The 23540-nt window shown below is 33.0% G+C and overlaps 1 protein-coding gene across 2 annotated transcripts in view; it reads right to left on the bottom strand.

Moving 5' to 3' along the window:
• VWC2L (von Willebrand factor C domain containing 2 like) overlaps positions 1-23540 on the bottom strand; it is a 156996-nt gene that overhangs the window by 119722 nt on the left and 13734 nt on the right. Inside the window, exon 3 of one of the 2 annotated variants that reach the window (XM_019727030.3) lies at positions 10456-10585. The exons of the other annotated variant lie outside the window; for it this stretch is intronic. Coding sequence (XP_019582589.1) covers positions 10456-10585 — 130 coding nt within the window. The remainder of the gene's footprint in view (positions 1-10455; positions 10586-23540) is intronic. 2 annotated transcript variants of the gene reach the window in all.

Below are 23540 nucleotides of genomic sequence, written 5' to 3'. Positions count from 1 at the left end.
CAGTAGTGACCCACTGGTCTCTGGGTGTCCCTGAGAGGGCCGTGGACATCTGGGCTGTGTGAGGACGAGCTCACACAGCAAGTCATTACAGACTGATGGCACCACACTCCTGAGACCAAGCAGTAGTGTTGCGCCCTCAGTGAGGCTCTCCCATGGCCAGTGATTTAAGCCTCCCTTAGAGAAATGAATTATTCCCAGGAGTTCATGACTCTTGGCAAGACTGAATGCCGTGGCTTCCCAGTTAGACCCCATCCCACTTAATTACTCCTAGAATCAAATCCAGCTCCCAAGGAACCTGCTATTGTTCTCTGTTGCCCTTTTACTGCCATCCCCAGTTCACAGAGGTATTTTATTACATCTTTCTGTATACAATCCTAGAAGTCAACAATATTCCATAAAAACATCATTGAAGATAAGCTCAAGAATAAGAGAGAAGGTGGAATTAAGACTAGAAATGCACCATCACTTCTGGGAGATATATTCAATACTGTGCCAAGCTACTCCTTTGGGGCCAGATTACCTGGAGGTTCTGTGAACATTTAAGAACAAGACATTCAGTGCATGTTTGTCATTACCCTTCCTCTGGGCTCTGAGGCACTCTGTGGGGAGGTGCGCTGAACATTAAAGTACTACTTGAGGGAGTGAGTGTGACTTCCTAAGGTGTGCTCTCAAGGGAGTGAGTATGTGCTTTGTGGGAGGACTGGACTCCATATGGCAAACGTGCTGTAGGGAAAAGATAGTCCCTAAGCATTTCCTATATGTAGAGGAGGAAACACAGAAAACAAGTTCACATTTTTCCATGTGTTGGGCTTCCTTCATTTTCTGAAGGACTGGTTAGCTCTGGTAATTAAAAAAAATAAAAATGTGCTTAGCAGGAAATGAATATGGCATTAATTTTCATTGTGTCAACATTGTACAATAATGTTTTTGAAATCTAATTTGCTGAAGAATTAAGAGGGAATCCTGTAGGTTTAAGACAACATAAATATAAATATTTCCTTTCATATTTTGGAGGAAGCTCTGTGAAAGCAATAGAAAATTATTGTTTGGCTCATTAAAATAGCTATTTATAATTACTCTGTTTTGACATCTACTTTATACGAATATGATAATTCTGACCTTCAGTTATGGAGTCAATGAAATGCAGACTTTCAAACTGCCTTTCATAGGATCTGCTTTCATCATGAACTATTTTCAGGGAAACTGTAGCAAAGGATATGAGTAGTTGCCAGAAAATTTTTCATCTTTAGTGTGTTTGTTTTATGTCTATTTCACTTGTTACTAATTGTCTACCTAAGAGGAAGTGAGAAAAAATCAAATTAAGGTGAGAGACTGCATCCAATATTTGAACTTAAAAGACTGATTTTGCAAAATAACTTCATGACAATGTAAATGGATACACCTCAGTGAATATTTTAGCAATTGTCCTAATAGGTGCATTAAATGGGCAATGAGGTTTTCCAAATACTTTATAAAGAATCTCATAGTTAAGGAACTGAAGTCAAGTGGTAGAATTGTTAATTGGTTAATTAATTTATGGAGTACAAATTTTAACAAGGATTTATAGTACAATTTCTAATAAGTGACACATATAAATTATGAAAATAGTGAGAATATTTTTACATGATCTTTTAAAGAATTTTTGCTATTGTCCCTTTTAAATCATAATTTTAAATTACAAGGATAATGCATGTTTGTTGCAGGAAATTTAGAAAATATGGGCTAGCAAAGGGAAGAAGGTAAAAAAAAATCATAGATTAGCCTACTGTTCAGAGTAAGTACCATTAACATTTTGAACTATTTTCTTCCAGTCTTTTTCTATACATATTATGTATATTCTTTTTAACAAAAATAGGGTCATATATGACACTATTATTTATATAATAATAATTTAATTAATAATATACTCTGAGCATGCATTTTTTTTGTGTGGAGGATGTTTTTTTCTATAATATTATTCATATGTTTTCTTAGTAGTCAGTCCGTGTACATATATTGTAGTTGTTCCAAACAACCACCTTATTGTTGAATATTTAGGTTTCAGGTTTTCCAAGTTTTTGCTATTGTAAACAAGTCTGTATTAAATATCTCTACACATATCTTTATATACTGATCTAATTATTTCTTTTTAATCAATTTCTAGAAATGACAGTGCTGGATCAAAGATCCACACACTTTTGTTCCCCTTCAGAGAGGATATATCAGTTTACACCAGTAATGAGAATGCCTATTGTATTTTACCTTGTCAAAATCAGACATTCTCTTCTTTTAATTTATGAAGAAATTTATAAATAAAATTACCTTACTTAATTTGCATTTTATTTTTTCCTTTGATAAATTCTTTATTTGCTTTTGTCTGACTGCACAAGGTTTATATTTTAAAAATTTCTTTAGGAATTCATTTTTTAGATTTACTTCTTTAATGGAACATAAATTTATTTTTATATAATAAGTCAGACAGGAATGCAATTTCACTTTAAAAATGATTATAATTTTAGAATAATAGTTTTTTTCATCAGATACTGGGATGTCACTTTAACTGTATACCAAATTATAATACAAATATTGGTTACTTTCTGATTTTCTATTCCATTTACCTGATTATTTTTTTTCCACTATCACACTGTTTAAAAAAATTATATCTTTATGAATTATTTTAACATATCCAGTGAATTGAATTTCCCCATCTTATTAAGTGCATTCTTTTCTGTGGACTTAAATTTTTCAACCTCTGTCAACCTACAAAAAGAATCACATCACTTTTGAAAATTTGATAGAATTTCTAATCACTAGAGAAATTGCAACCCAACGAATTTGAGTTTTCACATTTAGAAATCTTGTATGTCTCCTTATTTATTATTTTGTAAATAGTTCTGAGTAAGGTTTTGTAAGTTTTAAACTGTATACATATATCCTTCATTTTATTTATTTTAATGTTACTTTTAACAAAAAGTAGCCTAACACCCGTTGATATTAAATAGATTTCTATTGTACAGTTTTGAACCATGTGAAATTAAAGTTTAAAAATGTATTATGAGATGAAAAAATAAAAGAAAGCTAAATGGAAGCTAGTTAAATTATAATACAATGAAAGTATTTTATTGAGTATTTTAAAAAGAAATTAGTTCTATTGTGACTATCAACTAATAGTACATTAAAAGATAATTTAAATCTATAGTTATTTCTACAAATTTTCTGATAAGTTTTCATTAATCAGAAAACCGGAAGTACAACATAGAAAATGATCAACATTGCTTATTTGTCATTTCACACATCTGTGAATAGAAGTGGTATTGCTGAAGTAAAACATATGTGTAGTTTGATTTTGACATATATTGTCAAATTTCTTTCCAGCGGGTTGTACGAATTTATACATGCACCAGCAATAAGAAAGATTGCCTGTTTCAGCACAGTACCAACAACAAAGTGGGTTATTAAATTTTAGGATTTTTACCAATCTGTAAGTAAAAAAATAGTATAACATTTTCATTTGACTTTTTCTTTTTATAAGTGATTTGAGCAATTTTTCGTATGTTTTAGGAACTTTTTTGTTGCATTTTTTTGGTGTAATGACTTTTGAAATTCTTTGCCCATTTTTAAAATAGAGTTGTTGGTCATTTTCCTTATCAATTTCTAAGAGCTCTTTATCTATGAGACAGATGAATCCTTTAGGATATAAGATTAATTTCCCCCCCCATTTTTAATTTTTTTACAGTGATGTTTTGTTTTGCTATATGCAGATTTTTGTTTGTTTGTTTTTAAAATCTAGATTGTAAATCTTCAAGATTGTAAATCAAATTGTCCAGGTTTTCTTCTTGTACTGTTTTGGAAAATAGTTTATATTTAATTCTTTGTTGAATTTAACTTGTTTATGAATTCTAAGATAAGGTAGGAATTTTAAATTATTTTTTTCAAACAATCCAGTTTGTTTTCTACAAATTGCCAGTGATTTGAAATACTACTTTACCTACCATATACCACATTTTCATATGTTGTTAGGTCTGTTTATAAACTTTCCATTATATTCCATTGATATCTCTGCACCCTAGACCAGTACCACAATTTTAATAAAATATATATGTACATATATAGAAAGATCTATACATTTCTTTTGTACCCTATCTTACTAAACTCTCTTTATATACTTTTCAATCTGTTTTCTTGGGTTTTGCAAGTATAGAATCATATCATATATGTCAATGTAATAGTTTTATCTCCTCCTTTCTAATTTTTCACTTCTGATTTTTTTCTAATTACATTAGCTAGTTCATATCTAAAATCTATGTGAAATTTTAAGTAATAGGGGCATCATTGTCTTATTCCTGACTTTATGGAGAATGTCTTTAGCATTTACCTTTTAAGCATTCTTTCCTTTCTGCCTGAGGTGGATATATTTTATCATGTAAAAAGTATCTACTTAGTCTTACTTTATCAAGAGTTTTTGTCAGTAGTTTTTGCTGATTTATGTCTCAGGTTTTTACGTATGTATAGAAATGGTAATATGATTTTTCTCTGCAATTTAGTAATGGAATAAATTGTATTAATAGAGTTCCTAATTTTGAACTATTTTTGTAAACTCTACTTGGTTGAAATGAATGTTTATTTTAACCTACTACTAGATTCTGTTTGCTAACACAATATACAATTCATTTCCCACAATCTCTGAAAAACAGTTTTTCATAATTTTGATACCAAAACTCAGTTGGGATTAAAACTGATCTGAGATAATATGAGACTTTACATTTATTCAGTCTCCTTAGCATGATTATCATGTATTTGCTGCAGAAATGTTCATGTGATTTATTGAAGAATGCTGCCCTAGACCCACTGGTGATATAATATATTATAAAATATATGAACACCATTCCCTATCTAAAATCCACAACCCAAGGGTTTTAGAATGGGGACTTAATATTTTAATACTTGTTCATTACTAATCATAAATAAGGTTCTCTGTGTTCCTTTTCTTAGTTTGTAATCATTGGTTTGTATCAATATTATACTTTAGAAGAAAAAAAATTGTTCTGTCTCTCCTCTGGAAGAACTTAAATAACATTAGAATTATCTATTCTTCAAAGGATTCATATAGCCTTTTAAATTACAAAAATGGAATAGTTTTTTGAAAATTTATTCAATAAAGAGGCCCATTAAAAAAGTCAAAGTTCTGTGCTTCTACCTTCTCACTTCTACTCTTTAATTACTTTTCTGATCACTGGATCACTGTTAAAAATTTGGTGTGTATTCTTCTAGAACTTTCCTTACGTTACATACAAAAATAAGAAACAAGTATTTTAAAAACAACCTAATGTATTAGTGAGGATTAACAGTTTTCATATCTTTAAACACTTGTATTTTGTTTATGAACGGCCTCTTTGTGTACATTTTTGCATTTTTATTGTCACCCATCTGTAAAGGTTTAATATTTTAAAAAGATTATCTCTTAGCTACCCTCCCTTTTACCTTCTCATTTCTACTCTCTACAAGTAATCAGTGAATCATTGCTAATGTTCTATTGTGTATCCACTTAGCTCTTACATACAAATTTAACATCTCATTAAGATTGTATATCAGTTAACAATAAAAGTGTTTTAAACATATAGCACTTAAAATGTATTATATATAAGGTATATTACTATATTATGTATAAAATAATGTTTAGTCTACTATAGTCTACTCCTTGCTTATTTTGCACAGCAATAAAAAATGCCAGTAGGGTCTTTTTAAAGGCTGAAATGTATTTCATTACTTCATTGAAGGACTATTAGTTTTCCCTCACTTTTTCACTCTTAAAACACAGTTAAAATTCAGGACAGAAATGTGTGACAAAGTATAAGAGGTGGCATTGCTGACTTCAAGTTACATGAAAATTCCAATAGTAAGGAACTCCTTAAAAGTTGTTGCAATATTTTCTCAACCCTCCTTTCTGCCAGTTTGAGGTATCATCAATCTAAAATATCAGTACGATATTGGTATCTCTTTAATTTCTTCTTCTTGATCCCTTGTGAGGTTAAGCATATGTTTTACATATTTATAAGACACTCGGTTTTCTGATTCTGTGAATTTCCTTTATATGCCCCTTTCTCATTTCCTTCCTTTTTCCTCCCTCCCTCCCTCCCTCCCTCCCTCCCTCCCTCCCTCCCTCCCTCCCTCCCTCCCTTCTTTCCTTCCATCCTGTATAATTGTTTTTCTCTTATTTATTTCAAGGAGCTCTTTGTATATTAGAAATATTAACAACTATGAGTGTCAAACATTTTCTCCCAACGTACCTTTAGAAGGAATTAGATGCCTCTAAAGTCCCCTTCTTTTCTTATGTGTGCACTGCCCGTACCCTATATTGTCTTCTTTCCATTTGCCCTTTTGGCTTGTCTGTTTCTTGCCATATTTGTTTCACTACTAACTAGAAGAGAGTAGGTGACATGGAAAATTCCATATTTGAACAGGGCTTATGACAACTTTAATTTAGTTAGAAAAGATATGAAAACCCCTCACTGAGCATGTATGGAGGATATTGTGGGTGTTTCCTGTCAATTTTTCATGAAGTGACTTTTCCTTCAGAGCCATGAGTAATGATTGACTATATATCCTAGTGAAAATACAGAACTCACTGACATACTGGCTGATGAAATGAAAAAATGCTGTCATCTGGATGCCATAATGATATATATTTCACTAGTCAAATGTATTATCAGTTTCTAAATATTTGAGATATTTATATGACACTCCCATGTAGAATGTTTTCTTTAAGAAGATGCTGTACTACACTATTTTTTCATATTATAAAAACAAACAAAAAACCCCATAAAGAGTATTCATTAATTCACATGAAAAGGATTGGGGCCAAAAGATAGGCCAAAGTAATACTACCTTGGTAAAAGAAAATCAGTCTGGAAATGCCGTATCTTTCAGGAGGCATTTGGATTGTTAGGTCTTGCAGATGTATAGAGGAGGGGGAAGCAAATGCTTAATAACATTTTTTAAAAACAATAAATTCCTATGTGAATCCCCTCAATCCTCCACCCTCAACTCCCACCCCCAAAATAACTGTCCTCTTTCTTCTCCTGTTTTGTGTTTACCCAGGCATTCACATCTTTCCTTAATGTTTCTATTTTATTCAGACTAGATTGAGTCTTTTCTTGGTGCTAAACTAACTTTAATTTAATGGAATATACTTTATGACTTGGCTATATTCATTGATAACTACTGGAAATCTTTTCTATATATATATATACTTCTAAGTTTTTTCCTCTAGTGATAAAACTTAGAAGTATGTGTCTTTAAATTTATTTTGAAAATTTATATTAAGGAAAATAAAGACAGGCTATCATTGTTTATCTAAGGAATAGATGACCTTGCACTAAATATTTTTTTTAAATACATATATCTAAAGATAATTCCTACATTTTCATCGGTAAACTACTGTTTTCTGGAATACTACATGTGCCAGGCATTTCCTTGTTTTGTTTTCTCTTAAATAATCTAATAACAAAGGTTTTGATATTAGCTGAATATTGAGTTTTAAGTTTAGATGTGGTAGATTCTATCGCTTTAAACTTTTATTTTATATCATTAGTGCCTCTTGCTCTTGGCAAATTATAATTCAAGAAGGCAGAACAATCAATCTTAGTATGCAAAAAGAAAGTATTTGGCAGCCAAGATAATCAACATTTATGCAAACTGGAAACTTCAATATTTATGAAGATTTAAGAAAATGTAGAAAATGTTATAGGACTGTTTACAGATTAAAATCTATTGCCTTGACCTTGAATCCATACAGTAAATTTCCCCCCCCCCCTTTGCTTTCTCTCTTTTGTAATATAAGAAAATAGTAGCATACTTTAAAAAATTAGTTTATACTATAATGGGCAAATTAATCTTGTCATATAGAATGAGATAGACTTATCATTTGTTGGGAATTTAAGAAATTGTTCTAGTTATATTTTGTTGTAATAAACATCTATTTTTCCCCAGCATTTCTACACATGGGTCATTTGTTTCTGTTTCCTGGGTTAGGCTTCCAATGAGGGCAAGCATGACTTGGGCTCAGTCTATTGTCTCAATAAAAATATTAATAATACTGGTGGTCATAAGGATTCTCCAGGGGTCCTTAAGATGATCATCTTTGAACCTGATTATATTTTACTTTTATGTACAAGTGACTAATCACTGGCATTTGATAATGAAAAAAAAAAGATGATATGTTATAATGTTATAGCACAATCAGAGTTAGTCTTCCTACTAATTTTAATTAACCTGAAATTAATTCAGGTTAATTTCCTGATTTAAAAAAGAAAATAAAGTTTGGTTGGAAATGGCGTAAGGAAACAAAAATGGTCATTTGGTCATTTTGTAATGCTTTGTGAACAAAAATTTGGAAAGCTTTACTAATATATCTTGTTCTATCATCATATGCTCTTCAGGAAAACAAATGGATTACTACTTAATTGAAAAATTAAAGTCTATTCATTATACGTTTTTGTACAAAGAAGGTTTCATTTCAAGACAAATTCCTACTCTGGCACGTGATAGAGAGAAATAGGATACTCTTGGGTGACAGCAAATTAAGCATGACTAGCTTGTAGTGGCTGATTTAACACATGACATAGGAATTAGCTCTGGATATATTATAGGCTTTGGAGTGGGGTAGCCAGGATGATGTGGCAGATGTATGTGTAAAACCTGTATTTTAAATATATGGCCTAGAATTCTTTAATTCTATGACTGTTCTATGTCCAGACAAGAGTTTGTAAGCATAGTTTTGTTTCCCCTAAATGTGAAACAAAGCCAACCAGGGCCACTTAGGGAAAAGGGGATCCTCAAGGACCTATTTAGACAGTTGCTTCCAGAAAAAGAAAAAGTCTTCTGTCAAAGACGTTGTCAATCCTATTTTGAAAGATTGATTAGGTAGCTGATTTTTTCCTTCCTTCTGTCCTTGGAGAAAATGAGAAATAACAGGTCCCCTTCCACTTTAGACTAACCATTCATATACTTTATGACAGTTAGGTTTCCCTTGAGCCTCCTCTTCTCCAGGACAAATTATGCTAACTCCTTCAGTCTGTCCTCATAGGGCCTATTTTTCAACCATTAAATCATCTTATTGTCCTCCCTATATCTTCTCCAGTTTCTTCAAAATCCTTTTAAAATAGAAAGTCTTAAATTTGATATCTTTGCATATATTAGATAAGTTAGAACTTCAGGAAGATATTTGTTTTCACATTCTAAGTCGGAGAGTTGTTCACTACGACACAGGTTAGTTGGGTCAGAGGGATAAGAAGCAAAGGAGAAGCCAGGTGAACCGCTTAATATTTTCAACTCAGTGGATTTTTATGATCAGAAATAGTGAAAACTGTGCCTGGAAAAATGTCATAGGATTCTTCATAAGTCCTTTGGGAAGATACTAGAATAAAACATTATTTTAAAAACAACCAGAGCTTCTTTTGTGTTTTTTTGTAAGTAAATAATCTGACACCTCTCTTTACTAATTATAATGCTGCAAAGTAAAAGATTAGGAGGTGAACTAACATAATGCCACATTCAGGACAAAAAAACTGTAATAGAGGAAGATGGGGACTGTTAATTCAAGAAAGGGCATAGGGACTCAGCATTAGAGTGACTTCAGCTTAATTAAGAGCTAGATCCACTTTTTCAAGCAGATTTTGATGCAAAGAGGGGGCATTTGTGGAGTGTTTCCTAGAGAAATTTTATTTCTTGTTAGTATACGACCAGTAGGAAGGGTATGATATTGGCTTTGCTGATATGCTGTTCTGGCTTTATGGCATTACATTATCGTCTCTGCAGCATCACTTTGATTTTGGATGATTAGCATAATATTGTCATTTCAACCTCTCCATTCCATGAGGGCCAAAAAGGAACCCAAAATCTTATAAACTGAATTCCCCTCTACACCAATTACTATGAGAGAAAGATTCCATTGTGATAAAAACTTAGAATAAAAACCCTAAACTTTCTAGTCTTTTCTTACTTCAACTTAAGTGTATTAATAATTGAATTTCTTTGATACCTTCACTTTAAACCTAACGTCTTGCATATCTATGCCCAAAGCAAAATACCTGGCCTTTATCCTACTCGCTCTTTTTGGTTATGCACTAGGAAATGGGGTAAACTGCTGGATTGCCTCCACGAGACAGAAATTCAGTCACTAAGAAAAGCTGGTACTGTGTTCTTTCCAATATCCTCCTTATAAGTCAACAATAAATACGAGGCATCGCAACCAAGTCAGCTTATAAAAGCTTTCTTTCCCCAGATAGAAAGCTGCACGATTCACCCATTGCTGGTTTATTTTCACTTTATGGGGGTGATAAACATAAATTGGCCATGCCCATCCTGAAAAACCACAGGCAGATCTTAGAGGGCTCTTGCATTGAATGGTGTGCGGTGGTGAAATATTTTTTATTTTGCACTGACCCCTCTGTGAAAGCTAATGCAGTACAGTCTTACCATTTTTGCAGACAGGACAACATTGTTCTGGTTCATAGACTGGGTTGACACACTCAGGAACTGCGCAGTCTGCTACAACACAGTGAACTTCATTGCTGGGCTCACAGCGACACCATTCACATGGAGAGGGCTAGGAACAAATCTAAAATTAGCCCCTTTTCTCCTAGAACTTAATGCTTGCACATTCATAGGCTGTCAGAAGACAAAACAGTAGTGTTTATATTGGCTTTACAGTATTAACTCCATTCACCATGTATATAATCATTCTTCCCCAGTTGAAGGCCACCTGGATATCCAAGCCAAGGTGAGTTGCCACATGCAGATCAAGTTGCCATGAGTCACTGGGGGCTCATGTGTGACTTTTCCTGGCTAGTTTCCTACTTTCCAAAGACATGTTTGGACAACTACTGTGTCACCTCCTGGTTTGGTTTCCAGATGTGCTGACTACTCTGTCTTCCTCTGGAAAAGAGGAATGGTACTGGAAAGTGTGAAATAAGTTTTTGCCATTTATAATTTTTCTTCCTAAGAAAATTACTGGGTAAATGGTAAATGAACATTTACTGGGAAAATGGTAAAGGAACATCTTAACCCTTTGTATGAACTCTTCTTTTCAAGCTAATCTGGACTCTAAATGACATTGTTTTTCCAATGAGAATTTTAGAGGAGATTGTATTTGGGATCCAAACATCTAGGTACTGTAGCCTCTCAGAAAATTGAGGGAACACCTTGCATCTTGCCTGCTTGCTTTTATGAATGAACTAAAATCGTTTGACTTAAAAAGCCACTATTTAGGAGGCAAGGACTCTAAAAATAGAACTGAAAAGTAGTTAATTTAGAGGAAAAAAATGTAAAAGGTCAGGAAACAGTTTTTGTCTTCAGAGTACTTACCGACCAAGATTGAGTTTGGAATTTTCTGTTTCCTTTCTAGAAACTGCCTGCACCACAAATAATCTAAAGTAGTGGCCACTCTGTGACTTTCTCATTCTTTACAAGTTCTAGCGCTCCTTTTTCATGAAACAGAGGTTTAGAATTCTGGAATGACAACTTGGGGATCTCAGAAGTTATGCAGGTCTCTACTTCTCAAATAAAGCCATTTGTTCCTAGAAAATTCTGCCTCCAACCTATGCCACAGCTCTCCACTTCCAGATTATGTTCATTAAAACCCTCTACCTTTGTCTCAGGGGCTACTGTCTATAATTCCTGTCTGCTCTTGTTTCTTCTTACACCTGACAATTTGGGTAACATCAATGCTCCTGGATTCAGGTAGTCTGTGGGGGTAGAAACCTTTCAACTAATTCTCTTTAAATTAATTTTATCTTTGCTTTCTGCTTGAAGAATGGTAACCTAGCTTTCAAATAAGTATTTTACTTTTAAGTTTCACAGGAACAGGAGAATTAGACATAGAATCTGTGGGAAGAGTATTGCTATTTCTTAGCATGGTCAAGTAGTTTGTTGAAGGGTACAGGTAAGCTCTTGGCCCATGTGGGGAGTTGTGTTAAGCATTTCAGAAGAATCTATTGTATCCTCCCAAGCACTGGGATTTTCTTGACAATCCTCTACTGAATAATTTCAGTAAATAAAGGAAAAGACTTGATACTATGGCAGATTATTTGATGGAGGAAATGTTTCACAAGGAAGCAGTGTAAGCAATGGAAATTCTTGCTGCCATATTGCTCCCTTATTGTATCTTAAATTCCCAAGCAAACTTGTCAGAAGGTATCCCCGTCCTTGGTTAACTGCAAGGTAGTTTTGCACAACCTTCTACAGTACAGTAAGAACTTGACCTACATTTATTGCTAATTTGAGAGAAAAAGAGAGCCATGAGTATCACTGCTTCCACATTCTGCTCTTCCACAGTTATGATTTTTTGTTCTCGCTGGTTTCTTTCTTGCTGAAGGAGGGACTAATCTGTTGCAACTCTAGTGAACTGACTCTGGCATTAAAAATCCCAAAGCCCTCCTAAATTTTCCAATGTAAAATGTTTAACTCAATATAACTATGGTCTTCAAGAAAGACCATAGTTTTGGACTATTAGATTCCCAACACAGACTGATGAAGAATGCCATTCTAATTCAAATGTTTTTTAACGTCATTAACTACTGGGTTATCATGCTAAGCAATTTACTTATGTCAACTTACTTATTTCTCATAGAAACCTTGTGCAGAAAGATTGGTTATTATCTCCATCTCACAGATGAGGAAATCGGCTGAGAGAGGTTCAGCAGCTTTCCCAGGTGCTATAGGCAGAAAGGGACAGAGGCAGGACTTGGCTCTTGGCAGCCAAACCACTATTGCCACGTGACAGCAAGAATCGTATTCTGTGCACTCCCATCTAAGTAGTTCACTTTCAAAGCTTTGTACATTTCTACATGCATTCCAGGTCCCCAGTAACAACCATTAGCAACATGTTATAGAAGTTCTGTGTTATACGGGTAACCCCTGTATAACACGGAACTTCTATAACATGGCTTCCCTCTAACATTGTTCAAGAATTGGGGAAAACCCTCCTACAACACAGCATCCTAAAACACGGTTTCACTTTAACACAGTTTGAGAATTAGAGAAATCCCCAAACAACAGGGAGCGTAATAAGAGCTTTTAAGAGCAAAAGATATCTCATTTGAAATTTTTCATTCGAGCGTGGATGTCGTACAAGATTTAACTGCAGAATTTTAAAATGTATTAGAATTTTAAATCCATTTTCTTTGCGGAGTATTAAGTTCAGAGGATGAAGATACCTTGTCAAGCCACAAGATTGCCACGGGGATATGAAAGTCAATTTGGGGAATATAATCAATAATGTTGTAAAGAGTTTGTAGGGTATCTGATGGACACTTGTCTTATTAGGGAGACCACCTCAGGGATGCTGTAGATGCCTGATCACCAATCTGTACACCTGAAGCTGAAGCTGAACAATAATGAATGTCAACTACAGATATATATATATATATATATATATATATATATATATATATATATATATATATATATATATCTGTAGCAGAGTACAGCATTAGGAATAGAGACAGTGGAAATGTAATGGCTGTGTGCGATGTGAGAAGGGTAGTGGATTGGGGGAGGGGGCTTATCACTTTGTGAGGGGTATAAATGACAAATGACTAACTATTACGGTGTTTTGTATACATGAAACTAATAAAAAAAATTTTTTTAAATTATAGAACTAGAAAACATAAAAAAGAAAAAAAGATATTTTGTCAAAAAAAAAACACACACACAAAAAACGCCCTTGATTAATGGTGCTTAGTAGTGATGAAGAAAATATTAGTTACATATTAATATGTTATATTTTGGTGAAAATTGCTTTAATAAAGATATTTCTCTTAATTATAAAAATATAATACTATCTTTTTAAAAATTTTTCGAACCCAACCTCCTTTTTGGTATTAGTTCTTTGTTTCGTATAACACAGATTCACATAACATGGCATTTTTAGGAACCTAACAACCATGTTATACGGGGATTACCTATAATTGATTTATAGAGGATAGATACTTCTTGCTAAGAAAGACAATTACAGTAACTAGGATAATTATGCATACAAAGATTATTATGGAGCTGCAGAGCTTGTTAACCTTCTGTGAATAGAAAATTGGAGTAGGCTGAAGTCAGGTTGCCACAAGGCTCATGTTCAAGCCTTGGAGCCTGGGAGCTACATTCACTGGTATGTGGGAGAAGCACTAATGGATAGGGGCCCAGTAGAGACCCCAGGGCATTTGTCTGAAGTCAGAGAAGGCTGGATGTGCATGCACTAGAATCCTGAGAAATACTCTGGGTAACAGCTTAGGCTACAAGGCTTCCTGATAAAAGGGTGCCTGATTTTTGAAGGATTTTGAATAATGAGAAACATAAATTAGAAAAATAAAAATGTCACCCCAGCCATTAGCAGCTTCAAATCCTTCCTGAACCTGATTTTATTCGTGTGCTCTGTCACTTCCTGTTCCAGAATCTCTTGTCTGAAACATGTTATTTCTTCTTTTATTTTCATTTTTTCCCCAAATAACGTCACTGTTTCAGTCCATTTCTTCTCATTTGCTCCATATGCACCTCTCTTCCCCCTCTAAACTGCCCATCAAATTGCACCCATTGACCTCCCGCTCAAGTCCCTTCAGCCCTCTTGCCACGCCTCTTTCCTTTCATAAGCTCACCGGTTCCGACACCATTGTTTTCTTGCACAGCTTCACTTCCTCCACTGCCCCTGCTTTCCCCTGCTCTTCTGAAAAGACGTTGCTTAGACAGCAAGATGTTCTTAGGAGTGAGCAGTGTGCTACTTTGACATTAAGTTCAGACTTTAAAAATCCTTCCTACTTTACAGCGTAAAACTCTGAAAGGTTTGGTGCTTTGAATAAATCTTTACATCTCATGCGCTGGGCTGGTTACAAATTCCCTTTTATCAGGCTCTTCAATATGAAAACTATAGATTAAATCTGAAAATGTACCCGTAAAACCAAAGATTAAACAATAAAGCTATCCTTAGAGGTGCAGAGGACACGGAAACAAGTACTTGGGGGAAAAAAAAAAAAAAAAAAAAAAATATATATATATATATATATATATATATATATATATATATATTTTTTTTTTTTATATATATATATATATATCCTTACTAGCCTTTTTAAAGGAACATGTGAGAAATTATTTCTAGTACAAGGCTTTAGTCAGTTAGAGATTTGGTAAGTAAGATGATTAAATGACACCACCCTACAATTTTATACCAGGAAAATCTTTTTCTAAGAAATGTCACAGAACATTTTATTTCTATGAAAGCTTTGGAAAATGAAGTAACATTCACTATATGTACCTTTACATAAATTTTAATTGAAATTAGGGTTAAAGACCAAATTTATTTGTTGATGTGTGTGTTAGATGATCTGAGTATATGTTGTGAGTCTACACCTCAGGCTTAGTGTTTTGAATATCTAATGTGGGATCTTGTTTAAACAGAAAATGTGTATTTTATCTGTAGTTCCTGCTATCACTGAATACATTTGCATGGCAAATCCAAATGCCCCAGTTGCACCCAAATTTCAAAGGGGTTTCCTGATATATATATATATATAGATAGATAGATAGATAGATAGATAGATAGATAGATATTATATATATATATATATATATATATATATATATATATATATGTATATATATAATATATATAATTATATATGTTACATTTATTATATCTATTATATATACCTCTCTCTCTCTCTCTCTCTCTCTCTCTCTCTCTCTATATATATATATATATATATATATATATATACATACATACACCATGTTTCCCCAAAAATAAGACCTAACTAGAAAATAAGCCTTAGCATGATTTTTCAGGTTGACATCCCCTGAACATAAGCCCTAATGTGTCTTTTGGAGCACACCTTAATATAAGACCTAGTCTTATTTTTGGGGAAACATTTTATATATATATATATATATATATATACATATATATATATATATATATATATATTTTTTTTTTTTTTTTTTTTTCCTTAAATATTGCTTTAGGTGACTAGAATCCAAATTTTCTTCCTTGGTATCAGAATGAAAACATGGCAATACACCATCATTTTCAAAATAGTTATCTTCTAAAGACCATGAAGTTCAAATCCCAATGTCTCTGTCTGTGATTTCTGAGCATTCTTGGAGAATTGGAGGAGAGGTACTAGAATCCTAGAAACAATAGAATTCTCCATGACTTTTTTTTAATGAAAAAATTACACTGAGAACTAGTAACTTAATTACTGGAATAATTGAATAACTTCTAAACAATTGTCAAATATGTTCTTTGTAAGAATTTGGAAGCTAAGAGTTAATGCAGGATTATTAGAACATGTTATTACAGACTGTTACATAGAATTTTCCAAATATTTATAGACAATGCACATTTATTTTGTATTCTGAATATTTACTTACTTATCTATACCTGAGGAAAACCTGAACACATACTTATCTATACCTGAGGAAAACCTGAGTGTTTGGTTCATGCAACCATACCTCATGGCATCATTATTTATGTGGTGACTGTTACTGGCATTGTTCACAGAGTGCCCAGCAGGAAATGGTCACAGTCCATAAGATTTGTTATATGAAGTTAAACGTCAAAGTGACAAGGGACATAGCAGTGTTCAGCTCTCTGTTTTAATTCAATGAAGTATAGTATAACAATATTCATACAAGTTGAGACACTCTCAATTAGGAAAAATAGAAAAAAATAATCTCACATAGCTGGCTTTGCTTGGGTGGTTGTGGTATTATGGCTAACAGCAAGCTCTCTGTAGCCATGGTTCTTGAGTTCTAGTCTTAGATGCTTTGCTTAATGGCTGGGAATCTCGGGGAAATTACATAACTGTCTGTGCCTTAGTTTCTTAATCTATAAAATGAGAATAACAATATTACCAGCTTCATAGAGTTATTGTGAAGCACATAAAATATGTAAGAAATATTACATCATCATTATATTTACTTGCATTCTTAATGAGTTTTCTGAAAAAAAATTAAAGTATAAAATTGGGAGCACAAGACTACATTTAAAAGAATATTTAAGTTATTTCTCTGGTCCAAAGTGTAATCTGATGGCAGAGGTGGTCGCAATAAAGTTTTATCGGACTTGGTTGGGTGGGGGGGCGGGATTTTGTGAACGAATAGAATTAATCATGTCAGAAACACATTGAAAACAAATGATTAGAAGCCTCTAAATTAAGAACAATTGTGAATGGTTAAAATGACCATTGGAAATCACTCAGAAAAAGAAAAGCAACAGACCCATTTTAATTTCCTGAAGGTTCATCATTTAGATGTCAATTCAAATTCCCTCTCTGCAGGTAGGTCTCCCCAGACTATCCCTCCATCATCTCTCTCCATAATGTTGTTCACGCCGACCTCTAATCAGTTCATGAAATTATCTTATGAATTTGTTCATAGTTATTGATCGATTGATTCTTATCTGCCTTCCCCGTAGATTATAAGCTTCTTATATAGTATACTGTTCATTGCCATATTCTGAGTACCAAGAAGACAACTTATCACATAATAATCAATAAATATTTAACATATGCATAATCACTTATGCAAAATTTATGGTTTTTTTTATTTATTAAGCCATACATCTGAGAAGCTTCATCCATGTTCAAGGGCGCTTTAGGGGGAAAAGTTTCGGACTATGAGTCATGAAACAACTATTTGAGTTTCAATATTATGGCAATGAACATAAACTCACTCTCTAAAGGTAATTTGAAATTCATAATATCTATCAGGTGGATCCCAATGTAAGTCAATCTTCAAGCACTCCATTGACTACACTATCTAGCAGATGATTGCAGACTTTTATTGCACTAGAAAATACTATGATAACTAAATTTAGGACAAGTACACATGCAGAGAAATTGCTCAAGAGTCTGAGAAAAGCTAGTCTCATTTTATAATGTATATCAAGTTCAATGGCTGCTTATTAAACAAAATTATTTTAGTATATGATGCAGTGTTTTTTAGGAAAAAGACCTTAAACATGTCCATTTTCTTAAAGGATGGGTTAGAGTACAAAGTCCAACAAAACACATTCTGAATATTCTGAGAAACAAAATTTGATTTCTAGAAAGCCCTCTGTAAATATTGCTGGAGGTCTAAGGAATAGATAACTAAATGGACAGGATATACGAGTATTCTAAATGCCAAGTTTTAGCATACTATCAATGACTTTCCTTCTGACCAAGTTACATTAGACTTTGGAAACTATGCAGTCTCTACCTTTGATAATTGGTAGAAATTTTTAAATATATGAGTGCTCAGGTTACTTTTTCAAAAATTTCCCATTAAACAACTATTTAAAATCTGATCTCTACCAAGGAAAATACACTGTGTTAAGAAGCACTCTTCTTTTAGGGATAATTTATGGCATAAATTTCATCACTTTATGAAACAAATCTCATTACTTTCAAACTGTATGAGAAGTTTGGAAGACACTATTTCAAAGTTGCTGATGCCTGTCGGGAATCTCACTGTTCACTTCATTAAAATATACATTAAATTACAGAATACAAGAATACTTAACATCCACTGTCACTCCTGTAGCCAGTAATTTGCGTGCAGTAGGTGTCACCTAATAATCAATGAATCTGATGGGTTTTAACCAAAATTCACAACCATCCGAAAAAAAGAAAACCCACTGCATCACTGATTAAAATGCTCCTCAGTGTCCCCTGTTGAATGGGATTATGATGACCTCTTCAGTGTTCTGCCCTATTGATTGGAATATATTTGAAATACTGAGATAGTAAGTCTTACAAAGTTATGAACATAGAGCTGGAACGTCTTAAAGAATTTTAATACCGCTGAAGCAAATAAAAAAATCAGATGCATAAATATTTTTTGTAGCAAATGTGTATGATGTATTATTTGAGTAACACGTTAAATAGTAGCTGTTCTGGCTTTTTCTGGGAAGTTGATATTTTGATAATACATTCTAGAATATTATTTCTAGGTGTCTGTCAAAGAACACTTCATGTTTATTAAAAACACATTTCAGTCAAGTGACTGAAGAAGTGCACATAGCTTTGGCCATACATTTATGATAAACTAGTTAATAAACTAAATTCAGAAATAAAATATAATTTTAAAAAATTATTTATCTAGTATATTTATGAAATGTACATTATATACATGATAATGTATACAAAGTGAACCAAGATGAACTACAGATCTGGCTTGTCTTTAATAAATGACAGTCTAAAACACAATAGTGAGAATCTAGATCTATAAATATATTTTAATTTTTTAAAACAAATAATTTTTTATAAGAATAACTGATGGTACATTTTAAAAATGGAATACAGAATTACTGGAGTTTATTTTTATTTGCATTTACTCCAAGCTAATGTAAAACTCAAGAATATTGCAAAACAATTGATGAAATGCCCGATATAAAATTGTTAATTACCAAGTACAAAAAAGTTAACTCATTCTTCAAAATTCATCTTATATTTGCAACACGTGACATTATATGAATGGCTTACTTTTTCCCTAAACATATTTTACCTGAAAAAATTACTTTAATATACTCTGGCTTATGTTTTATGGACAGGTAACTCTACCTCTACAATTACATACCATTTATTCTCATAAACTGATGGTCTAGTGAACTAATATTATTTTCTGAATGTTTTCAAGAGTTTCACGACAAAAAAAAAGTAGCTTTTTCTGAATTATGAAGAATAGCATGCAGAAAAGAAAAGGATAAGTAGAATGTAAGTAAAAGTATTTTTCTTTAGTTGCAATCACAGATATATTTTTTAAGTAGGCAAGGTGCACTTATCAAGGAAATACCGGTTTGAATGCAAAAGGGGGAAAATATTTTTGCTGCCTCTAAGATCTTAGAAGGAGAACCCAATGGAATAGACAAAGGCTAGAGGATTCGAGACACAGATTTTGATAAAGTATCACACCTATACTTGTGAAATAGCCTATAAAAGCAGCAGCCTTTAGTCCTTCACTGATAAGCTGGATTGACAGTTGACTTTCGTACAAGACAGGTCTTTGACAATGAACTAAGTATTTTCAGTAGATCCTGTGTTTCCATACTAAAGATACTTCATTTATCACCTATTTATGCAATGGGGAAGAGATGAGTAACTGTATAATTTCAAAACTTTTCCATTGACACTGAGAAGGACAGATTGTTGGTATCAATTAAAAAGCTAGTTACCTATAATAGCATTAAAATAAGGCCATGTGTGGGTGGGGGAGAATACATCACCATTAGAATTCTACAACCTGAAAGAATTATGTAAGTGGCAAATACAGCAGTCCTATTCTATGGAAACATTAAAAGGAAGTGATGTCAGAAAAGAGAGCGGGCCATTACTTAGCTTGCTAGCCTTCCATGGTGCACAGTGAACTCAGGATATAGGAGTTATAGGCCTGGTACAACCAAATCCATTTGTATTGTGAGTGCCAAACAGACTATTACTTAAGAAATCTCTCTTTGCCACTGTCTTAGTATTTCTCTGAGCAAATATTATCTAAAAGTTGAAATCTTTTCTTTATTTTCCATTTGTTGGTAACTTTCTTTTACATGTTATAAAGGGGAAGCACTTAAAATTAATAAAGTGTTTTATAACTGCTAATATTAAAATATATTAATTTCAAATTTGAAGTCCAAACAGCAATTTCCTAATGAATTTTATACTTCATTATTTGATGCTTAATTCATAGCTTACCTCATTCCATAAAAATATATTGAGATGGCTTGTAGGCAATAATATGAAAGTATATTTAAATTTTAAAAACCTTGAACAAGTAATTTCTTGATAAACCTTTCAAATTTAGTGTGTATTTCTGTGCGAGGTACATCAGGAGCAGTCACAATTTTGAAACTATGTATAAAATTTATTAGTGCTATCCCACTGGAATTGGGCTGTATGGAGTAAGCACATTTGGAGCTCAAGTCATGCTGTCAAAAACTGTTGTTTTACCTTGGATGGATTACTTAGGCCACTTGAACCTGGGTTTTCTCATTTGCAAGATGGAGGTAATAATAACATAATATTAATAGGGCTCTAATTTTCTCACTTGATTTCTTATAAGACTAAGCGAAACTTGTGAACTATATAACGGAACTTGTAAACTATGTAACATCATTTAAATGACTATCATCTTCATCGTAGCTTTCAACTTGACCAGTATTCCTTTATTTATTTCCCTTTGTACATTTTCAATGGTTGTGTATTTCTCAAGGACGTTCTACATTTACCATAAAGTATTCATGTTATTATAGCATAATCATTTTCATTATGAATGACTTAAAATATTGGATTTGTAAAGAACATATCTTTTAGAGTTTTGAAAAGCATCTCTAAAACGTAACAATGTTTGCACTCAGATAATGGTTAGATCCTTATTTACAGAGATGAAACTTCAATCTTTAATCAGATTCTTGCCCAAAACAGACTTGTTGTACAGGGTAATGTAAGCTCACATGTTTTGGAGTCTTATTTAAGTATCTTCTAGCTTCAATGTGAATGTCCTAGAATCTCATGAACAAAAGTAAAATTCTCTGTGATTGTCGTTTTTCTCCCTAATGAAGCTTTCTAAATCTCAGTAGCCAAAGGTTCAGTATTTTAGCAGGATTTTACTTTTAATGTTGGGGGAAAATTAAGGTTAGATTGAACAATTTTATTTTTTCCCCTGTCATATTTAGGAACGGGAAATAAAACTAATATGCAGTAAAAATAAGTTTCAGAGAGCTATAGCTGTTCTTCACTATAAGAAAAAAATGACTAAATTTGATAACTACTGGAAGTTTTTACAATTGACTATGGTATTTTTAGACTGAAAAAGTCATTATCGAGGTCTGTGGTTTTTTGTTGTTGTTATTTTAAATTTGTACTTCACTGATGTAGGAAGTAAAGAAAGAAAAAAAAACCAACAACCTAAATTTGCAAAAATATTCCTAGTCAATTCGCACTACATTCAGAATGCAGTTTTGGTTTGTTTGTTTTAATGATTGGGAATGTGCCTCTTTATATGGCCTCTCTATGGCCATGGGAGTTTTTAAAATGAAAGAAATTGAGCCCTGTAAAATATGGAGCAGAGAAAGAATTTTCTTCATGTCAGCAATGTACTACATTTCCATCAGAAATATACAGGATTTAACGTTAAATTTTTGAGTTGTAATTGAACACTTATTCAAGACTATAGGACATGTACACGCTCGAATGAAAAATAGATCATCTCTACCACTTGTCCTGCGTAATGTCCACAGTGAACTTGTGGAACCTGGTCAGCTATAATAGAGAGAGTATTAGAGTTAGAATCAAAAGCCATTCCCTCTCATTTATGAGAATAAAAATGTCTTAGAACGAAATAACTCAATAAGGGAACACTGGTGCAAAATAGTTCATGAAATTGTCATCAATTACTTGTTCTGCCTGAGGCCTAGATCTGGTTGTGTCACTCAAGCCCTTGGGTAACTCTCTACTTAGTCCAGGCTGTGACCCAAGCTCCTCAGCCAATTCATGTTGTGAGTTGGCCCCATGCTCCCTTCTCATTCTTCTCACTCACTTTTTGTTTCCTCCATGCCGTGTGCTCTGGCCACTTGGGTTAATTCACTTTTCTCTGTACATGCTTTGCATTTACTTGCACAAATTTTCCAATTTTTTTTTTTGAAATACTTTTAATGCACTAAAATTTCCACTCTTAGGATATCTTCCTTCAGTCCTTGAGACTGAATTACTTCTTTCTTTATAGGAGTTCCTAGAGCAGTCATCACAGCCACCTGTTATTAGTGGTACTTGTATTATTTCTTTTGATAGTCTAGGAACACCTGGAGTGTCAGATTTATGTCATATATTTTGGTGCACCCCCACAAGACCTACCCCATGTGAGAGATATTTAGTAAAATGGGGCACAATAAAATCAAACTATAGAGTATGTAAGTTGATTGAAAAATGTAAAAATGGACTGATACCTAAGTACACAGACTATATATATATATATATATATATATATATATATATATATATATATATATATGTTTTTTTCACTTAGTATAATAGGAAATAATTACATTACTTTAAACTAAAATATATATTTGACTTGCCGCGTCTCAAAAAGCACAAGATATAAAAATAATGAAAATTTGATTATTTTTGCTTATCTATTATATCTGAGAATTCTCTGTAAGTGGAAAGTTATTAAATTATTATGCATCCATGCAAAAAGCAAAGCTGTATTCCTTGCAGACAAGTGTGAATGCAAAGAGATATTTACTGTTAAGTATGTATATAACACATTTAAAATAGGCAAGTCTACATGCCTTTTAAAATTTACATGTGTGGAAAGAGATCCCTGAGACCACCCACAAGTGAAGTAGGTCCGATATCTATCAGAACCCAAATAATATGTAACCTGCAAGAATTCAGTTTAGAAAGAGTTGCTGACAGTACAATTCGAGGGAAGTATAAAGGGAAGAAGAATTTGATCCTAGATCAGAAGTTGGCAAACTTTTGCTATAGAGGGCCAGATAGAAAATAGTTTTGATCCATCTGGGACATACGATCTGTTGGGCA

This window comes from Rhinolophus sinicus, chromosome 17, assembly GCF_057876585.1.
Source record: "Rhinolophus sinicus isolate RSI-liver-muscle chromosome 17, RSI-T2T, whole genome shotgun sequence".
NCBI classification, from domain to species: domain Eukaryota; kingdom Metazoa; phylum Chordata; class Mammalia; order Chiroptera; family Rhinolophidae; genus Rhinolophus; species Rhinolophus sinicus.
Note: the sequence above shows the minus strand (reverse complement) of the source record. Positions and strands in the feature narration are given on the sequence as shown.